Source organism: Schistocerca gregaria, chromosome X, assembly GCF_023897955.1.
Source record: "Schistocerca gregaria isolate iqSchGreg1 chromosome X, iqSchGreg1.2, whole genome shotgun sequence".
NCBI classification, from domain to species: Eukaryota; Metazoa; Arthropoda; class Insecta; order Orthoptera; family Acrididae; genus Schistocerca; species Schistocerca gregaria.
In genome coordinates, this window is record NC_064931.1 from 489423928 (window position 1) to 489446195 (window position 22268).

The 22268-nt window shown below is 41.8% G+C and overlaps 1 protein-coding gene across 1 annotated transcript in view; it reads right to left on the bottom strand.

The window, feature by feature from the left end:
• The window catches only part of LOC126298155 (lisH domain-containing protein ARMC9-like), a 232051-nt gene that overhangs the window by 139534 nt on the left and 70249 nt on the right, over nucleotides 1–22268 (bottom strand). Inside the window, exons 8-9 of the mRNA XM_049989465.1 lie at nucleotides 13798–13922; nucleotides 13115–13297 (exon numbers count right to left, since the gene is read on the bottom strand). Of these exons, the coding sequence (XP_049845422.1) occupies nucleotides 13115–13297; nucleotides 13798–13922 (308 nt within the window). The remainder of the gene's footprint in view (nucleotides 1–13114; nucleotides 13298–13797; nucleotides 13923–22268) is intronic.

Sequence of the window (22268 nt, forward strand, 5' to 3'; positions counted from 1 at the left end):
AAGTACCATGAGCCACAATGAAATGTGTGGGGGCCTCATTATTTAAGAGGCAGAGGTCGAGTTGAGACAGTAAATTTTCGACATCTCTACCTCGGCCAGTAACCATGGTGCCACCCCACTAGGGGTTATGGGAGTTAAAATCTCCCAAAAGTAGGAAAGGTTTTGGGAGTTGATGAATCAGTGTGGCCAATATGTCGTCCTTATGCTGACAGCCACAGCTTCAAGAAGAGTTGGAAGGGGCACAGGTTCACTACACACTGAGTTCAGGACATGACGCAAACCCCACCTGACACTCTATTATATGTGCTAAAGTTTTTGTAATATCTCCTACAGTAATGAAGGGCAGGGGTCCGCATTGCTGGAAACCAGGTTTCCTGGAGGGCAATGCAGAAAGCAGGTATAAAGCTTAACAGTTGCCATAGCTCAGCCAGATGATGGAAAAAACTGCCACAATTCCACTGGAGGATGACATCGTCATGGGGCTGGGAAGGCATAAAAGCATGAAAGGAGGCAGTTTATGCCTCAGGGTCACCTGCTGCCACCGACTTAGTACCTGAGCAATCTATATCCATTGTGTCTGAGGGTCTGGCGAGATCTAGGTCCTCAGCGGACATGAGAATCTCCACCTCATCCTCACACACAGAGTTTGTATGTAATGGTGGTGTGGGTGAAACTGCAATTTCCTTGTTATTGGGGGTCTTATTTTTAGATTTCTCTCGCTGGTCCTTGGGTTTCTCTGGCTGGGAGGGCTTCACTGATTCAGTCTCCAGGACAGGAGAATCTTGAAGCCCTATGACCAGCTGCCTGTGGGAACTTCAGCCACTGGCGGCTGCCCGCATTCTCACTTGTATGAACTTGGGAAGGGAGTGACCCAAGCGACCCCGCTCTAATGAGAGGAGCCAAAGAAGACTGATGCTTCTCTGGCTGAGATGTGGGGACTGATGTCCCCGATGGTTGGGGAGCATTGCTCCCAAGGTAGGTGGTGCGGGAGCAACAGGGAGAGAAGCGCTCCCTCACCATCAAGGGTGCACGCATACTCTTACAGCTCTGAGAGCCGACTGGAAGTGGCAGAACTGATGGGGCAAGAACTGTTTTCATAGTGGCAGAGTAAGAGGATGTGATATGCACAGGATGTAGGCATTCAAATTTCCTCTTAACCTCAGTGTAGGTAAGTTGGTCCAGGGTCTTGTATTCCATGATTTTCCTTTCTTTATGTAGAATCCTGCAGTTTGGCGAGCACGGGGAATGGTGCTCTCTGCAGTTGACACAGATGGCAGACAGGACACATGGAATATTGGGATGTGAAGGATGTCCATAATCTCAACAGGTGATGCTAGAAATGCAGCGGGAAGACATATGCCCGAACTTCCAGCACTTAAGGCACTGCATTGGGGGAGGGATATATGGCTTGACATCACAGTGGTAGACCATCACCTTGACCTTATTGGGTAATGTCTCACCCTCGAAGGCCAAGATGAAGGCACTGGTGGAAACCTGATTATTCCTCAGACCCCGATGGGCGCAGGAGGAAACGAACACCTCGTCACTCTAAGTTGGCATGCAACTCATCGTCAGACTGCAAAAGAAGGTCCCTGTGGAAGATAATACAATGGACCATATTTAAGCTCTTATGGGGCATGATGGAAACAGAAACATCCTCCAGCTTATCACAGGCAAGTAATGCCTGTGATTGGACAGAGGATGCTGTTTCTATAAAGACTGACCCAGATCGCATTTCGGACAATCCCTCTACCTCCCTAAACTTGTTCTCTAAATGCTCTACAAAAACCTGAGGCTTCATTGACACAAAGAATTCCCCATCAGCTCTCGTGCATAGGTGGTACCGGGGAGAATAAAGTTCACTGCCATTCTTAGCCTGGCGTTCCTCCCATGGTGTGGCTATGGAGGGGAACAATTTAGCATCATACCTCATTGCATTAAACTGAGACATGGAGCACTTAGAGACTACTGGTGGTTGACCACCAGCAAGAGATGACATATTACACTTCATGGCATGTCATCCACCCTGATGCCACCCTCTCCGACCAGGGGCCCTCCCACTGCTATTGTTTTACAAAATTTCAACTGGATTTCTTATCTGGTTTTATTCTGCAAACAGTTAATGATAGTTCCACATATGAAAGTAAATTTATTTAATTTTTTGTCCACGGCATGTTTATATTCATGAGTGATGTGGCATCCTAGATATTTAAAATGTTTTCCTCACTCCAAGATTTTACTATTCAAGAGTATTTTAGGGCTTACTGGTAGTCTGCCCTGAAATGCCATTTGCTTTTTTTTTTATCTTCCGACAATGTTAGGTTGTAATCTGAGGCTATCTGCTGCAACTTATAGACTCCAATCTGAAGGTAATTTTCATTCTATATACAGCATCCTTGTCATACCCCTTTGTTTGTGTTCATTGGCTTTGTTGATACATTTCTGATATCTATAACAATTTCAGTGTTTGTGTATACACTCTTAATAGCACTTGTGAGGTGAGACGGACAAACTCATTCACCCATGATAATCAATAGCATTTCTCTATTCACATTATCAAATGCTTTCTCAAAATCCACAAAAGCAAGATGGGTTTCCCTATTGAACTATTGTCTCTTTTCTATAAATTGCAGTGTAAAAACGTTGTCAGAAGTTGATACTCCTTTTCTAAAACCTGATTGTTCATCTACATCTACATTTATACTCCGCAAGCCACCTAACAGCGTGTGGCGGAGGGCACTTTACGTTCCACCATCGTTACCTCCCTTTCCTGTTAGCTTTTCCATGATATTTTTAAGCCTTGCATTCAAGATTTTGGACTATAATTTATAGGGTGAATCCAGGAGGCATATTACTTGATAGTTAATACATTTATTTTCATTGCCAGTCTTTTGGTAGCTTCTTATTCCTCCAATATTGATTAAATATGTGAAGAAGTCTTAGATGTAAGAATAATCCTCCATATTTCCACAGTTCCACATTATACCATCTAAGTCTGTGATTTGCCTATTTTTTGTAGCTTTTAGAGCTTCCAGCAGTTCTCACATATCAGTGTCGTTCATTTCAGGTAACATCTGAATTTAAGTATCATAATAACACTTTTTTTTATAATGAGATTTCCATTCATTCCCTCCTATATTATTAACACGTACACCATCATTTTCTTGTCTGTTGAGTGATTTTATCACTTTATAAGTGATAGTTTATCTGCCATGTAAACCATGTTCCATATTGCTAATGAAGCATTCCCGTGGTTCTACATGTGCTTTATGAGTTATGTATTTTGTATTATACTTTTCATTAAGAGGATTATTTATATAGGACTTGTATGGTTCTTGTTTTCCTTTAAAACCTGTTTCCATCTCTGATGTCCATATCCTTACTCCTTCCTTTTCTTCCCCAGAACCTCACAAGTAAGTTAGGTTCAATATAGCTGTTTTTAAGTTTTTCCGTTTTTCTTCTAAGTCTTCTACTGTTTTTAAATTTGCTGTCTCAGCAATCTGCTAAAAGGTAAACTTTAAGAAGTTGTCCTTCCTTTTGGCCCTTAACTGGTTTCTTCGGATTTCTCCATTTTGCATAGATGTCATTTATTGACACCAGTAGAAAGCGATCTGATACAGTATACTCTCCTTGATAAACTCTGGTATCTCTAACTTATCCAGTAAATCTTTCATTTATTATTATATAATCTATGATAGATCTATATCCTCCTGCTGACCAGGTAAATTTGTGTATGTATTTCTTCCTACAGAAAGTACTGGTAATTTTTAAATGATTTAAGGTAGCAAAATCTCTGAGTATTTTTCTGTTTTTATTGAATACATTTTCTCCACATATGCCTATTATTTTTGGAATTGGTATATTTACAATTCTAGCACTGAGATCTGTCTTTTACTATATCTGTTTAAGATTGCTTGCAACTGTTTCAGATGTTTGTAAAAGGCCTTGGACTTGTCAACTTGTCCTTCTTCTGGGGCATAAGTTGCTATTATTCGTAGGATTCCTGTTGGACTTTTAATTCATACTAGTACAATGGGTTCATTTACACATTCAAAGTTCAGTATTTTATATCCCCATTTTCTATGAATGTAGATGGGATGCCTTTACTTGCTTTTTGTTCCTACTTTACTCCACTGTAGATCATAATGTAGTTGTCTACACATTTAATTCCAGGTGTTTTCTTCTTTGTTTCTGTAATTTCTCCAAAACCTGTTTCTTTTCCTTTCAGATGTTTAGCTAATTCAGCTTTCTTAAGGGCAATTCCCCCAACATTCCAGATGGCAAATTTCCAAGCTCCATTAAACCATTAACCATTATTAATATCATAAGTTATGTATCTTTGCATGAATGCCAAATAGCCTGATTTTCTAAAAATAAAAAGGTTTTTAAAATGTTGTTTAATAAATGCGAGATGCCTTTAATAGGTTCCACAGTGAAACATTGTCTCGAAATTTGGTAGAAAATCCGAAGAAATTCTGGTCGTATGTAAAGTACACAAGCGGCAAGACGCAGTCAATACCTTTACTGCGCAGTTCCGATGGCACTGTTACCGACGACTGTGCCGCTAAAGCAGAGTTATTGAACGCAGTTTTCCGAAATTCCTTCACCAGGAAAGATGAATGGAATACTCCAGAATTTGAAACGCGAAGCAACTCAAATCGCTTGATACAGGGAAGTCTTCAGGCCCAGATTGTATACGGATTAGGTTCCTTTCAGATTATGCTGATACATTAGCTCCCTACTTAGCAATCATATACAACCACTCGCTCACCGATAGATCTGTACCTACAGATTGGAAAATTGCGCAGGTCGCACCAGTGTTTAAGAAGGGTAGTAGGAGTAATCCATCAAACTACAGACCTATATCATTGACGTTGGTTTGCAGTAGGGTTTTGGAGCATATACTGTATTCAAACATTATGAATCACCTCAAAGGGAACAATCTATTGATACATAATCAGTATGGCTTCAGAAAATATTGTTCTTGTGCAACGCAGTTAGCTCTTTATTCGCAAGAAAGTAATGGCCGCTACGGACAGGGGATCTCAAGATGATTCTGTATTTCTAGATTTCTGGAAAGCTTTTGATACCGTTCCTCACAAGCGACTTCTAATCCAGCTGCGGGCCTACGGGGTTTCATCTCAGTTGTGCGACTGGATTAGTGATTTTTCTGTCAGGAAGGTTGCAGTTCATAGTAATAGACAGCAAATCATCGAGTAAAACTGAAGTGATATCAGGTGTTCCCCAGGGAAGCGTTCTGGGACCTTTGCTGTTCCTGATCTATATAAATGACCTGGGTGACAATCTGAGCAGTTCTCTTAGGTTGTTCACAGATGATGCTGTAATTTACCGTCTAGTGAGGTCATCCGAAGACCAGTATCAGTTGCAAAGTGATTTAGAAAAGATTGCTGTATGGTGTGGCAGGTGGCAGTTGACGCTAAATAATAAAAATTGTGAGGTGATCCACATGAGTTACAAAAGAAATCAGTTGGAATTCGATTACTCGATAAATAGTACAATTCTCAAGGCTGTCAATTCAACTAAGTACATGGGTGTTAAAATTACAAACAACTTCAGTTGGAAAGACCACATAGATAATATTGTGGGGAAGGTGAGCCAAAGGTTGCTTTTTATTGGCAGGACACTTAGAAGATGCAACAAGTCCACTAAAGAGACAGCTTACACTACACTCGTTCGTCCTCTGTTTGAATATTGCTGCGCGGTGTGAGATCCTTACCAGGTGGGATTCACGGAGGACATTGAAAGGGTCCAAAAAAGGGCAGCTCATTTTGTATTATCACGCAATAGGGGAGAGTGTGTGGCAGATACGATACGCAAGTTGGGATGAAAGTCATTAAAGCAAGGACGTTTTTCGTCACGGCGAGATCTATTTACGAAATTCCAGTCACCAACTTTCTTTTCCAAATGCGAAAATATTTTGTTGAGCCCAGCCTACATAGGTAGGAATGATCGTCGAGATAAAATAATAGAAATCAGAGCTCGAACAGAAAGGTTTAGGTGTTCGTTTTTCCCGTGTACTGTTCGGGAGTGGAATGGCAGAGATAGTATGATTGTGGTTCAATGAACCCTCTGCCAAGCACTTAACTGTGAATTGCAGAGTAATCATGTAGATGTAGAAATGGGTAGGCAATTGTTCTGGTGTACAGGGATTTACAGTACAGAATGAATTTTATAAGCTGCTTCTACTACGAAGAGTTGCTGCATCTTCAAACTGGCAGCTTTCCAGCCTCAGTACAAAGGCTCTGGACGTAGTTGACCCTAAATTCCCACTATGCCACCCTCATTCCATCATAGTAAACTGCATCACAGCTCTTCAAGCAAACTGACTGAGCACATGCATATGCCACTTGTGATAATAAAAGTCAGGATCATACAAAGGCTCTATAAAACTGGAACAGACAGTGCTAACAGCTCCATGTGTCTTCTAACTGCCACACTGTGAAATACAGAACACACCGAGTGACACTGTCTTCAGATTCCTCAGGTATAGTACCAGTTAAGCTTATTAGGCCAAGAAACTGACTTTATCCTGTTGAGTATAGACTGGACATCTATGTGTTCATGGCACATGGTGTGGACAGTCTGTCTTGAGCAGCTAGTTTGGCAATTCACAGACAGTGAAAATATTTTATACTTTGTAGCTACAAGCAGGGCTGATATTATTGACACTGTCAGAATAAAGACATGGGTTAGTGATCACTATGTCATCATAGTGATGATGGTTACAAAAGTTAATAAATCCATCAAGAAGGCTATGAGAGTCTTTATGCTGGAAATAGCAGATAACCAGTTGTTAGCATCTTACTTACACAATGAACGGGCATCGTGTCTTTCCAATGTGATGGATGTAGATAAATTATGGGCAAAGTTTAAACTGACTGTATGTTGAACTCTGGCAAAGTATGTGCCAACTGATAAGAGTGAGGATGGAAAAGATCCATTGTGGTTTAATAACAAAATTTGGAAAATACTGAGGAAATGGAGATTATTGCACTCTTGTTTCATAAAAAGTGTGGAAAAGTCTATAGGCAAAAGTTAGTAGAAATTCATGCATCTCTAAAAAGATTGATGTGCGAAGCATACAACTTCCACAGTAATCCTTAGCAACACATCTTTGTGAAAACCTGTGAAAGTTGTGGTCCTACATAAAATCACCAAACTGGTTGAAGGGTTCTATTCAGTCGCTCATCAACCAGCAATGAACAGAAAGTTTCAAATTTTGTGTTTAAAAAATCATACATGCAGGAGGATCATACAAACATACCATCATTTGGTTGTCAAATGATTTCTTGTATTGAGGACATGGAAACAGGCATCTCTGGCCCTGAGAAACTAGTGAAAGAGTTGAAAACGAAAGTCACCAGATCCAGATGGAGTCCCAAATTCGATTTTAAAGGGTGTGCTCTTTGGCATTGGCCCTTACCTGGCTTGCACTTATTACAAAAGAACAGTGACTCTTGTACACAGGAAGATAAAAGAATGGACCCACAAAATTATGGACCAAAATTTCCTTATGGCAGAAGAGCTTCTGTCCACAAATAAGCATGGATTTAGAAAGCACTGTTCAAGTGTAACTCAGTTTGCCCTTTTCTTGCACAACACCCTGAAAACCATGGATGAAAGGCATCGGGCAGATTTCGTATATCTAGGTTTCCAGAAAGTGTTTGACACAGTGTCCCACTGCAGATTGTTAAGGAAGGTACAAGCATATGATATCGTTTCTCAGGTATGTGAATGGATTGAAGTCTTCTTGAGCTACAGAACCAAATATGTTGTCCTGGGAGACAAGTGTTCATCAGAGACAAGGCTATCATCAGGAGTGCCCCAAGGAAGTGTATATGACCACTCTTGTCCCGTGTATAAACGATATAGTGGATAGAGTGGGAAGCAACCTGTGATTGTTTGCTGATGATGCTGTAGTGTACAGGAATGCATTTTCATTAAATGGCTGTGGGATAATACAGTGTCACTTACATACACTCCTGGAAATTGAAATAAGAACACCGTGAATTCATTGTCCCAGGAAGGGGAAACTTTATTGACACATTCCTGAGGTCAGATACATCACATGATCACACTGACAGAACCACAGGCACATAGACACAGGCAACAGAGCATGCACAATGTCGGCACTAGTACAGTGTATATCCAACTTTCGCAGCAATGCAGCTGCTATTCTCCCATGGAGACGATCGTAGAGATGCTGGATGTAGTCCTGTGGAACGGCTTGCCATGCCATTTCCACCTGGCGCCTCAGTTGGACCAGCGTTCGTGCTGGACGTGCAGACCGCGTGAGACGACACTTCATCCAGTCCCAAACATGCTCAATGGGGGCAGATCCGGAGATCTTGCTGGCCAGGGTAGTTGACTTACACCTTCTAGAGCACGTTGGGTGGCACGGGATACATGCGGACGTGCATTGCCCTGTTGGAACAGCAAGTTCCCTTGCCGGTCTAGGAATGGTAGAACGATGGGTTCGATGACGGTTTGGATGTACCGTGCACTATTCAGTGTCCCCTCGACGATCACCAGAGGTGTACGGCCAGTGTAGGAGATCGCTCCCCACACCATGATGCCGGGTGTTGGCCCTGCGTGCCTCGGTCGTATGCAGTCCTGATTGTGGCGCTCACCTGCACGGCGCCAAACACGCATACGACCATCATTGGCACCAAGGCAGAAGTGACTCTCATCGCTGAAGACGACACGTCTCCATTCGTCCCTCCATTCACGCCTGTCGCGACACCACTGGAGGCGGGCTGCACGATGTTGTGGAGTGAGCGGAAGATGGCCTAACGGTGTGCGGGACCGTAGCCCAGCTTCATGGAGACAGTTGCGAATGGTCCTCGCCGATACCCCAGGAGCAACAGTGTCCCTAATTTGCTGGGAAGTGGCGGTGTGGTCCCCTACGGCACTGCGTAGGATCCTACGGTCTTGGCGTGCATCCGTGCATCGCTGCGGTCGGGTCCCAGGTCGACGGGCACGTGCACCTTCCGCCGACCACTGGCGACAACATCGATGTACTGTGGAGACCTCACGCCCCACGTGTTGAGCAATTCAGCGGTACGTCCACCCGGCCTCCCGCATGCCCACTATATGCCCTCGCTCAAAGTCCGTCAACTGCACATACGGTTCACGTCCACACTGTCGCGGCATGCTACCAGTGTTAAAGACTGCGATGGAGCTCCGTATGCCACGGCAAACTGGCTGACACTGACGGCGGCGGTGCACAAATGCTGCGCAGCTAGCGCCATTCGACGGCCAACACCGCAGTTCCTGGTGTGTCCGCTGTGCCGTGCATGTGATTATTGCTTGTACAGCCCTCTCGCAGTGTCCGGAGCAAGTATGGTGGGTCTGACACACCGGTGTCAATGTGTTCTTTTTTCCATTTCCAGGAGTGTAGAATTTTTATTTGTTGTTATGAATGGTAGCTTACTCTTAATGTGGAAAAATGTAAGTTAATGCAGACGAGTAGAAAAAACAATCCAGTAATGTTCAAACACAGTATAATGGTGTGCTGCTTGACGCACCTGACACAGTCAGATCTGTTAAATGTCTAGGTATAATGTTGCAAAGTGATAAGAAATGGAATGAGGACATAAGATCGGTAGCAAAGAAGGTGAATGGTTTGTTGGGTCAATTCTGGGAAAGTATGGCTGATCTATAAAGGAAAACAGATATAGAACAGTAGTGCAACCCATTCTTGAGTACTGCTCAAGTGTCTGGTATCCTCAGCATGTGAGATTAAAAGAAGACATTGAAGCAATTCAGAGGTGTACCGACAGATTTGTTACTGGTAGGTTCAATCAACACACAAGTATTACAAAGATTCTTCATGAACTCAAATGAGAATCTCTGGAGGGAAGAAGACTTTCTTTTCATGAAATACTATTGAGAAAATTTACAGAAACAGAAAATCACACTCATTGCTTAAAATAACACACACAGCTTCCTCGGCACAAAATTTAAATAGTTTCTTCTGCTCATTTCTACAGAATCTTAACCACTGGTTTTAAATTATGCATAGTGACTGGAAGAAAAGCAGAAAATTGAAAAAGAAGGCACAAATAAGGAGAAGTGAACAAGGCTGCTGAATATGGCTGTTACACTACTTACAGCTACTAAAAAATTAATTACACTTGAAATACTACCTGAAAGGACATTATGACTCTATATCTAAATTGCTGTTGAGAAAAGAAGCATAATTAAAAAAGAACTGGATGATGTTGAGGGAGCCCTTGTGTGGAGCTCCATGAGGATGATAAACCTCCCAGCAGCACCAGAAACTTTCTCAAGATGGAAGAATTCACTTATTTGGTGAGCTAGTATAGAAAAGTCTTCTGTATAGCTGCGTCCCATAGGGACTTTGGTGGAATGATATCCTGAATCCACAGTGACAGTAACAAAGGAGTTGCTTCGCTTCCAAGGTCCAGACATGATGGCAGTTGACCGTCTTTTCTCACATAAATATTTACGACAACAATAAAAGAGTTCCTTAGACATTGTTGAGGAGGGAACTGAAATACCATCTTTATTAGTTGGCAATTGTCCTCTGTTATACGTGTAGTTAAAATTGTCAAGGACTATTTTATTTTAGTGTTTCTGTTGAGGGTCAAAATCATGCTATAATGCAGAGGTCCTCAAAATTTTGCCATGTGCATCTCCCTGCCTCCTCAACTTCTTGCACCTGTTTTATAAAAGCTTCTGTTAACTTCAAAAGTTTGGAAGTGTGTCTTCTGGTTCAAAAAGTTTAACCAACATTCACTCTGATCCCTTTAATGTGTCTCCTCTCTTGGGTGCCTGCACTTCTCTGAAATGGTTGCACCACCCCTTTTTAAGTTGTGAGGGGTGAGGTGTATGCAGGGCAATGCCCCTGCACATTTTGCCACCATACTTATTGATACTCTTTGCAGGCCAGGTATGGCCAATGCATCACCCTAGAGGATGTTTGGTAATAGAGTCACTAAGCTGTTTACTGTCAAGTCTCCTGGAGACAGCACAACGTCTGGTGCTGTGAGCCATGCCACTATGGAGTGTGCAAGTCATGGCAAACAATGTTGCAGTTGCAGGTGCCTACTTGCATCCGTAGGGTCATATATCCATATACTGTGAGCCATTTACAATGCTACACTTCTGCTAGCCGCTCCTGAGGGCATCACTTTGTATGATCTGCATGTGACTGCCCACGAGCTCATCGCTTCATGGGAGCATGCCATCACGGTGCCTTGTTGCCCATCAGTGGACTGTTGAGATCTCAGTCTTGTGAGACTGTGTCAGTATCTATCCTCCCTGCTCCATGCTACAACAATGTCCTTGTACTTTGCCTTAGTGTGCACGTGTTAGGCACTGACAAGGATCAACACTTCTGTTATAAAGTTGTGTGGATATTCATTCTCAGAAACCGTACATAGTTTAACATGTTAATATACACTACTGGCCAAAGAAATTGCTACACCATGAAGATGACGTGCTACAGACGCGAAATTTAACCGACAGGAAGGAGATGCAGTGATATGCAAATGATTAGCTTTTCAGAACATTCACACAAGGTGACACCAACAACATGCTGACATGAGGAAAGTTTCCAACTGATTTCTCATACACAAATAGCAGTTTGGCATTGCCTGGTGAAATGTTGTTGTGATGCCTCGTGTAAGGAGGAGAAATGCGTAGCATCATGTTTCCGACTTTGATAAAGGTCGGATTGTAACCTATCACCATTGCGGTTTATCGTATCACGACATTGCTGCTCGGATTGGTCGAGATCCAATGACTGTTAGCAGAATATGGAATCAGTGCATTCAGGAGGGTAATACGGAATGCCGTGCTGGATCCCAATGGCCTCGTATCACTAGCAGTCGAGATGACAGGCATCTTATCCGCATGGCTGTAACGGATCGTGCAGCCATGTCTCGATCACTGAGTCAACAGATGGGGGCGTTTGCAAGACAACAACCATCTGCACGAACAGTTCGACGATGTTTGCAGCAGCATCGACTATCAGCTCGGAGACCATGACTGCAGTTACCCTTGACGCTGCATCACATTGGAAGCATGTACTCGTCATCACCACACTGGCGTATCACCCGGCGTGATGGTATGGGGTGCCATTGGTTACAAGTCTCGGTCACCTCTTGTTCGTACTGACGGCACTTTGAACAGTGGACGTTACATTTCAGATGTGTTACGACCCGTGGCTCTACCCTTCATTCGATCGCTGCGATACCCTACATTTTAGCAGGATAGTGCACGACCACATGCTGCAGGTCCTGTACAAGCCTTTGTGGGTACAGAAAATGTTTGACTGCTGCCCTGGCCAGCATATTCTCCAGATCTCTCACCAATTGAAAACGTCTGGTCAATGGTGTCCGAGCAACTGGCTCATCACAATACGCCAGTCACTACTCTTGACGAACTGTGGCATTGTGTTGAAGCTGCATGGGCAGCTCTACCTGTACACGCCATCCAAGCTCTGTTTGACCCAATGCCCAGGCATATCAAGGCCATTATTACGGCCAGAGGTGGTTGTTCTGGGTATTGCTGTCAGTCACACAATTCATCTAATGGATGCTGAAAGTTTAGTGTTAGTGATGGATGGCACCTGGAGAGGAATGGTATTGGGAAATTTTTTGATATTTGTTGAATATGTTGTGAACACATAATGACTACAATCTGACAGTGATGCTTTCTGTGGCTCATTTCAATGGAATATAAATTTCACATTCCATTACCTTCTCTGTATAAAGTTTCTGTGCTGTCAATGAACTGACATGTATCATCTACAAATCCTACATGATTGCAACAGGAGTTTTCTTATTGTACGGACAGCTTAAAAAATTAGCTTTTTAAAAAATTAGCTCTTCTGTCTCTCTGTTCATGTTGGTCCTGCACACAGTTAAACAAATTTAAGACATTCCACAAAATGACATGGTTTAAATCAACTCCATAAAAAAATGCACAGATTTAACAGCAATACAAATCACAATTAATATGTAATATTTGCCATCCGAGTTTTCTAAAAAAACTACTTTTATGTAAACAAATTAAGCTATATCAGAACCATTATCCACAACAATGGAAATACAACTTTTCTTACCCAACGAAGGGCTTGTAAAAGCAGCAGTTTGGTTTTAACACTTCCCGATGACAAATGGTGTTTTATTTTTTTGAAGTCAAGTTCAAAGTGTGTCATAATATTTGACAAAGAAATTTCTTTTCCTTGGGAAACTGAAGGTCTATGTATTTCTCCAAGTGCAGGTTCCAAATATGGATGATTTCTCTGAAATTGAAACAAAGATTTAAGCAATAGAAACTGCCAGTAGGAATAATCAACAAAGTATGAAAAAATAGATTGCTGTTTACCATTAAGAAGACACATTAAATTGCAGACAGGTACAATTAAAAGACACTTACATAAAGCTTTCAGCCACAGCCTTCATCAACAAAAGAGACACACACACCATTCATACAAACAACAAGCACAGCTCATACACACATGACTGACAACTCTGGCAGCTCAGCATTCTGACCCACACTGCCAGAGTTGGCAGTCATGTGCATGGGGGTGTACTTGCTTGTGTTTATAAATGATGTGTGTTTCTCTGTAGCTGACGAAGGCTGTGATTGATAGCTTTAAGTTAGTGTCTTAGTTGCCTGTCTGCAACGTAATGTGTCTTCATTATAGTAAGTAACCACTAATTTTTGCTACATTGTTGAACAAGCATTTAAGTATTAAAACACACTATAGTATAGTAGTTGGGGACACAATATTTAACTCACAATTTTCAAATCATTCTTGAAAAGTTCTGGATATATTTTTGTACAGTTTGTTAATGTCATTTCTAAGTCAACCTCTTGTCCAGTCACAGATTTTTCCAAAGCATCTGTTAGTTCAGCTGCCACACCTGAACACAACAACAAAAGTTAATCTATGAAGTCATAAAATAAAAACGATAAAATAGCACATATCTCAGAAATTAAATGGACGGATATCTGCAGATGCCTTGTACCTGTATTTATGCACCATGATAGTAGAACAACAAAAACACATACACACACAAAATCACTAAGGGTTGCTAATTTATTATCTGCTGACAGATAGCATTATGCAAATACTATATTTTTCTTTTCTTTCTTTGAAGTCAACTGCCAATGGGGATGAGATAATGAATGAACTACTAGCTTATTTGGTCAAGGATGGGAGAATAAATACAGGGTGTTGCAAAAAGGTATGGCCAAACTTTCAGGAAACATTCCTCACACGCAAAGAAAGAAAATATGTTATGTGGACATGTGTCTGGAAATGCAAACTTTCCATGTTAGAGCTCATTTTATTACTTCTCTTCAAATCACATTAATCACGGAATGGAAACACACAGCAACAGAACGTACCAGCGTGCCTTCAAACACTTCGTTACAGGAAATGTTCAAAATGTCCTCCATTAGCGAGGATACATGCATCCACCCTCCGTCGCATGGAATCCCTGATGCGCTGATGCAGCCCTGGAGAATGGCGTATTGTATAACAGCCGTCCACAATACGAGCACAAAGAGTCTCTACATTTGGTACCAGGGTTGCGCAGACAAGAGCTTTCAAATGCCCCCTTAAATGAAAGTCAAGAGGGTTGAGGTCAGGAGAGCGTGGAGGCCATGGAATTGGTCCGCCTCTACCAATCCATCGGTCACCGAATCTGTTGTTGAGAAGTGTATGAACACTTTGACTGAAATGTGCAGGAGCTCCATCGTGCATGAACCACATGTGTCGTACTTGTAAAGGCACATGTTCTAGCAGCACAGGTAGAGTATCCCATATGAAATCATGATAATGCACTCCATTGAGCATAGGTGGAAGAACATGGGGCCCAATCAAGACATGGTGCAGAAAATCTGTGTTGATGACGTGATTGCACAATTGTGTATGGATTCTCGTCAGCCCACACATGTTGATTTCGGAAAATTTACAATTTGATCACGTTGGAATGAAGCCTCATCCGTAAAGAGAACATTTGCACTGAAATGAGGATTGACACATTGTTGGATGAACCATTCGCAGAAGTGTACTCGTGGAGGCCAATCAGCTGCTGATAGTGCCTGCACACGCTGGAGATGGTACGGAAACAACTGGTTCTCCCGTAGCACTCTCCATACAGTGACGTGGTCAACGTTACCTTGTACAGCAGCAACTTCTCTGACGCTGACATTAGGGTTATCATCAACTGCACGAACAATTGCCTCGTCCATTGCAGGTCTCCTCGTCGTTCTAGGTTCTCCCCAGTCGCGAGTCATAGGCTGGAATGTTCCGTGCTCCCTAAGACGCCGATCAATTGCTTCGAACGTCTTCCTGTCGGGACACCTTCATTCTGGAAATCTGTCTCGATACAAATGTATCGCGCCATGGCTATTGCCCCATGCTAATCCATATATCAAATGGGCATCTGCCAACTCCGCATTTGTAAACATTGCACTGACTGCAAAACCACATTCGTGATGAACACTAACCTGTTGATGCTACGTACTGATGTGCTTGATGCTAGTACTGTAGAGCAATGAGTCGCATGTCAACACAAGCACCAAAGTCAACATTACCTTCCTTCAATTGGGTCAGCTGGCAGTGAGTCGAGGAAGTACAGTACATACTGATGAAACTAAAATGAGCTCTAACATGGAAATTAAGCCTTTCCGGACACATGTCCACATAACATCTTTTCTTTATTTGTGTGTGAGGAATGTTTCCTGAAAGCTTGGCCATACCTTTTTGTAACACCCTGTATATCGAGCTACCATTGCAAAAACCAAGTTTTCCCTGAATGTAAACAAAGCGTCTTAATATTTTATCAACAACTGTGTGATGACAGATGCACTGAAATGTATAGATATTAAGTCACAGATTACAAACATATTTGGTTATATGCCTTGTGGTAAGTTTAGACATCATAGCCCTCCATGCTTCTCTGTCCTCTGCTTTCTTCTTCATTCTGTGGTAACCTCCTTGCAGTTTACTGACATCACACATCATCTGGTATATTCTTCTCCCCTTCCTTCTCTTCCCCAGGATAAAATTACATACTATCCACTTATCTTACTATTCTTTCTTCTCTCACTGATCCCATTTAACATTTATTTGGAGGAAATAGTGAAAAGTTGTTTGCATGGAAAAAGAGCCATCAGGCTAGGTGAACAAAAACAGAATACATAAGATGCGCAGTGACGTGATTTTTGCAGAAAATGAAGAGAGACTGATTGAAATGCTGAATGTCCTAAAAGAAGACTGTGTAGTGTACAGCATGAAAATAAACAAAAATAAAATGAAAGGCTTGGTTATAGGTCTAAAGAAAAGAACAGTGAAGTATAAGTTAGGGCCAGAAAGCATATAACAGGTGGTACATTCACATATTAGGGAAGCTGCACTAGGGAAAACCTGTATTGTGAATGGGACATCAAAGCCAGAATGGAACTGGCGAGATAGGAATTTCAAAAGCAGAAAAAGCTCTTGGCTAGTGGTGTCAAAGCAGAATTAAGGAAGTTACTAGTGAAATTCTACGTTAACGAAACTTACCTTTATCAACTTTATTTCTATCAAATTAAATTATTGTAGGTGCCAAACTCTTTTCTACTCCACTTCCAGGATCAATTATAGTCAGTTCGCACTCCTTCTTAATCGATGTGCAAAATCAAAAGTCGGAGTTAGAAAAGCGGGGGGATGGGGGGTCCTAAAGCATCATTTACATACGAAGATTCAAGATTCTAGAAGAATTTAGTGTTAAACACACTGCTAGTCCCGGCACCTCGCACCAAGTTAATGTTACTTATGAAGTAATACGCCTATACCTATGTCAATGAATTATTAAATATCTGTCGGCACCTGTATACCTAAAAAATACATATTCATTAGTTGTTCATACAATAATATAATTAATCCTCACCAAATCCCAATGTCACTAGTTGCAAATACTACTTGTTAAACCTTGTGTTGGCCTTGTGTGGAACAGAAACATGGACACTGTGACAGCGGGATGAGAGGAGAATTGAAGCTTGTGGTTGGTTGGTTGGTTGATTTGGGGAGGGGACCAAACAGCGAGGTCATCGATCCCATCGGATTTGGGAAGCATGTAGAAGGAAGTCGGCCATATCCTTGCAAAAGGAACCATCCTGGCACTTGTCTTAAGTGATTTAAGGAAATCATGGAAACCTAAATCAGGATAGTTGGACACAGGTTTGAACCATCATCCTCCCGAATGCAGGTCCAGTGTGCTAACAACTGCACCACCTCAGTCTGTCTGAAGCTTGTGAAATGTGGATAGGGCACAGAATGGAGAAGATCAGCTTGACTGATAGTTAGGAATGAGGAGGTACTGAGAAGAATTGGAAAAGATTGGAGAAAGTTGATGACAAGAAGAAATAGTACTGCGTGATAATTAGGCTTAACTCACTGTACATATTTATTAGTATAATCATAATGGCAAAGAACTGCAGTTACAACTGCTTTTCCCTACAGTTCTTTGTATTATGATACACTCGTTTGGCACTAGTGTCTTCTACATTTGCAACCAGAACAAATCGAGCAGTTAATAACCATTATAAACAAAATACTTTTCATCTGCTTACTGGCTATGTTCCCAGAAAACACCTTTGTATCCCCATGCATAGACACTTATAACCCCATCAAACATATCAAAGGATGAATTGATACAATTATGCACATGTCTGGAGAGGTCACTAGGTGCAGCGACAGGTCATGTGAAAAAACACCCATGGCAGATTTAACGGCTACCACGGAACACTACAGTCGCACATTTTTCAACCAGCTGATGCTTACAGCAGGGCTCTCCATTGGACCTATTGACAATGATCCTGTGCTACTTTATTTTCTCTTGGGTTGAGATTTGAACTTGACTGTTACCTACTGTCAACATTTAAGTATAAAGCAAGACTGTCTGCATAATGCAGTATTGTCTTTGCTCACTGTCCAGCCATCTTTAATGCTTTCAGTGAATGAACTGACAGCATATGGGTGCACCGAGAGCATGATTCATATTTCAATGCTTCCCAGTCGAGCCTACAGGTAGTGTTCTCCTGCACTACTGTATCTGTTCTTTGAACAAACTTATAGATTACTGTACTGATCAAGAAGTATCAACTTGCAGCAGTTAACATTTGTATATTTCCAAAAGAGTCGGAAACTATTAGTTTCTGTAATTTATTTGTACATGATTTGTGTTGTTGAAGAAGCAGACTTACAAGAGTGACAATGAGGAACCGCAAGCTCCCTATTCTGGAATAGGACTTGTCAGGCCATTTTTCCCAGTGTTCCAACCATGATGGACAAAACGTTTCTCAGACTTTATAAATGACAGCTTGAGCAGCAGCATGAGCCCATATAGAAACTGACAATCTGGCATGTCTACAATTGCTTCCAGCAATCCCAGCTTTCCAGAAATTCAATTAAGCTGAAGAGGACTTTGTAGTGTATAATAAATTTTAGAATTTAAAAAGTTACGGGCAAGTGACATTAAGTGTCCTGACCCCCACTATTACCTTTCACAAAAACTCACCCCTTTATCTGACCCATCACTGTTGCTGATCGCCACTAATCATTTGCTTTTAAGTGAACATTTTTCTATGAAAATTCAAGTGGTGGCCACTTTTTTTAGAGTTCCTTCAACATTAGACGGTTACACGTCACGGATTGCTGAACTGCAAGGCCTGACCAGGAAATGCAAGTTTACATATTCTTGTGGACAATCACAAGCAGAGACATTAATATGTGGAATTTTGGTTCGAATAGTACAGGACAGTGAAGCACATGCTGAGGCATGAAGACAGTCAGACCCTTTCTTAGCTTAAGTTCACATATTGCTGGGTTTTCACGATACCAGCAGCTCAGGCTTCCATTTCTGCAGGCTATGCGACATCAAAACCGCCACTTTAGTCAGCGAATGCAGTACGACCTAGACCGTCTGATGGTGAAACTGCAAAAATGTTATGCTGTCAAGGCACCAGTGGAGCAGCTCTCACCCAACTGGACAGAAATCAGACCCAACACAATAATATTTATTCCATCCAGTCTTGGCACAGTTTTCACAGACTGCTCAGTTGTTCTGATTATTTTTCTTTGCATAGTAGTTGTAGTTGTCTATATTGTCTGTCAACAGTGTTTTTACTAGGGACATACAGCAGATGTTTGTTGGAGCCAGCTGTGCAGTCAACAGTTGAGTGCACCAATGCATATAAATGACATCACAGAGTCAAGTGCAGCAACAGTTCATAGTATTTCCATTTTATTCTTTTTTGTTACAGGGGCTCAGTCTTGATTGTTAATCTGCTTACATATCTCCAACTGGAGTCCCCAAATTAAAAACCATTAGTAGCTAAGCTGTGGATTTATGCTCACCAAGGAATTCCGGTACTACACCAGGCAATTCGGAAATTAATTCATAAGTAAGTAACTACAATCCTTTCTTTGTTTGTAGTTCCAAGAACCACAATGAAAAATATTTTTCACCTAGTTGTGTGTACAACCTTTGAGTATCATACACAACACATGGTCCAAGCAATTCAAAATATCATTCCACATCCAGAAGTGGGTTATTTCTGTCTCCAATATGCTTCCTTGTTTTCTCGACATCTGGTAATGACTTCAATTTTTTTTTGTCCACACAATATTAAAAGAGTGAGTGGTACCTTATAGCAGATGTTTTGTTTGGTTTTCTTTTGCTTTTGGGACCAAAACACAGCTGGGGTCATATGCGCCTAATTCCAAACTACAGGACACGAACACACAGTGGCATGTTGGGCCCAACTGATGTAATAGAAGACAGCTGAAAACAGGTACATGGAAAAAGGGCTAAAAAGACACCATACAGAAACTGAGGTCCAAAGCTAAAAATTACAAGGTTTTCACCATATTGTTTTGATGGATAAACAGTAAAATGCGGTCAGCAGCCTGCGCGTCATTTCCTAAAATGGCCGATAACTCAGATGGCAAACCCAAGCAGGAATATAACAGGTTAAGAAATTGGCATTCCATCAGGAAGTGATGGACAGTTAAAACTTGAGCACAATGTGAACAAAGCAGTGGGGTAGCACCACTCATCAAATGATGATGCCTAAAAAAGCAGTGCCCAATATGCAGCCTAGTTAAAATGACCCCCTCCCATCGGCAAGACTGAGAGGTTGTCCAAACTGATGGCAAAGGCTTCATAAGAAGGAGCTTATTCCCGTGTAGGGAGGACAATTGATGATGCCAAAGGGACTGCATCTCCTGCCAGATGGTAACACAGAGATCATCAGTGGAAATTTAGGAATTCACGGGCTGAGGTAAGAGGACTGCAGCCTTGGCAGCAGCATCAGCAGCCTCGTTTCCTGGCAGACTGACATGACCAGGAATCCAAAGAAACATCACACTGACTCCACCAAGTGTGGGCAAGTGACAGTTTCCTTGGACCCGCTGCACTAAGGGATGGGCGGTGTACAGCAGACATGGACTATGAAGGGATCTGAGTGAGTCTGAGCAGAGGACACAATTGAAAAGGCTGTGTCGCCAGATGTACTCCATGGCCTGATACAGAGCAAAGAGCTCGGCTGTAAATACTGAGCAGTGTGCTGGAAGACAATATCAAAAGACACGGGTGCCAATGATGAAGGCACACCCAACCCCACGATCAGTCCAAGAGCCATCAGTGTATACAAAGGTACTATCGCAAAGAACATGTAGGACTAATCGTCTTGGGGTTGAAGCTCTTTTCTTCCGTGTTTGCTTTAACAGTGTGTATGTTTTTGGATAGGGTTCGCCTTTAGCAAAACACAATTCTGTTTTTTAACCCAAACATGTTTCACTGCAGTTGCATCATCTTCAGAGGGATTTTATTTCACATCTGTTAAAGATAAAGAGTGTTCTTTGCTGTTTGTATACATGTAGCTATTAGTTTTTAAATCGTAATTACAGATATTTGGAAAAAAACACACAAATTATGAATTCACAGCTTTTTACCACATGGTGTGGTTTTTCTGTTGTGTTGTGTTTTTACAGTGACTGCTTTGTTGCACAGTTTGTCATCTGCAACCACTTATATCTTAAAGTAGATAAACAGTTTAAGACATAATTATGATTTGAAAACTTGTTATTTCTATGCCTGAAATTATTTAATTCTATTTGTGTGTCTATTTACATAATGTTGAACTTACATGTTTCTTTTAATCATCTTCATCACTATCAAACTCTATATATAGAGTTGCCACTGTCACTGTCACTTTTACTGTTTCACTGCTTTACCAGCTGTAAAAACAAACAAAACAAACATGGCTGGCAGGGAACAATTGAAGGTGTAAAAACAAGATGGTTGTGTGTGTGTGTGTGTGTGTGTGTGTGTGGTTTTATTTTGTGCGTGTGTGTGGGGGGGGGGGGGGCCTCGGATGGTGTGGGGGGGGGGGGCAGAGAGCTCTATTGGTTGGTCTTGTCTGCCCTCAAGGAATTATTAGACAAGAGCAACCACCCCCCCCCCCCCCCCCCCCAACACACACACACAAAAGAAAAAAAATCCTAAAACGTACTGTAACATTCACTCTCACTCTCTCTCTCTCTCTATCTCTCTGATCACAAAAGTGTCCTCTTGTAGATGATTCTTGTAGTATTGTAGACGAAGTAGAAAAATGGCGCTCACTTACTGAAGAGGGTACTCTGTTTTCCACATACAAGCAGAACATTTTGTACGACATTGCAGGGTATGTTGCCCTCACAATTTCAAAACAAGTTACATGTAAAGACTGACTCTACATTCTTAGACCACCCGTTGCTTGTAATGACGCAACATATGCACTTCTTGGTACTGCAGAAAAGATCTCATTCACAAAATTTGTAAGCCGAGGTGAGCTTATTGAAACAAGTAATGCTGTATACTCTGTGGTGGAGCACTCAGAAAAATTGTTTCAAATGTTTGTATAGAGATCATTGGTTTCTTGCCTAACTGCAATATGGTGGCGCTAACATACGACGGCACGCTGTGACTGCCGAAGTTCGCCATCTAGTTAGTATAGTGATCACTGTTCTGAATCTTTCAGAGTTCACACACACACACACACACACACACACACACACACACACACACACACACACACACACACACACGTATACAAACAGCAAAGAACCTACTTCAACAGATGAAAAATAAAAGGCCACTGAAGATGCTGCAACTGCAGTGAAACATGTTTGTGTTAAAAAACAAAACTGTGTTCAGCTAAAGGCGGACCCTATC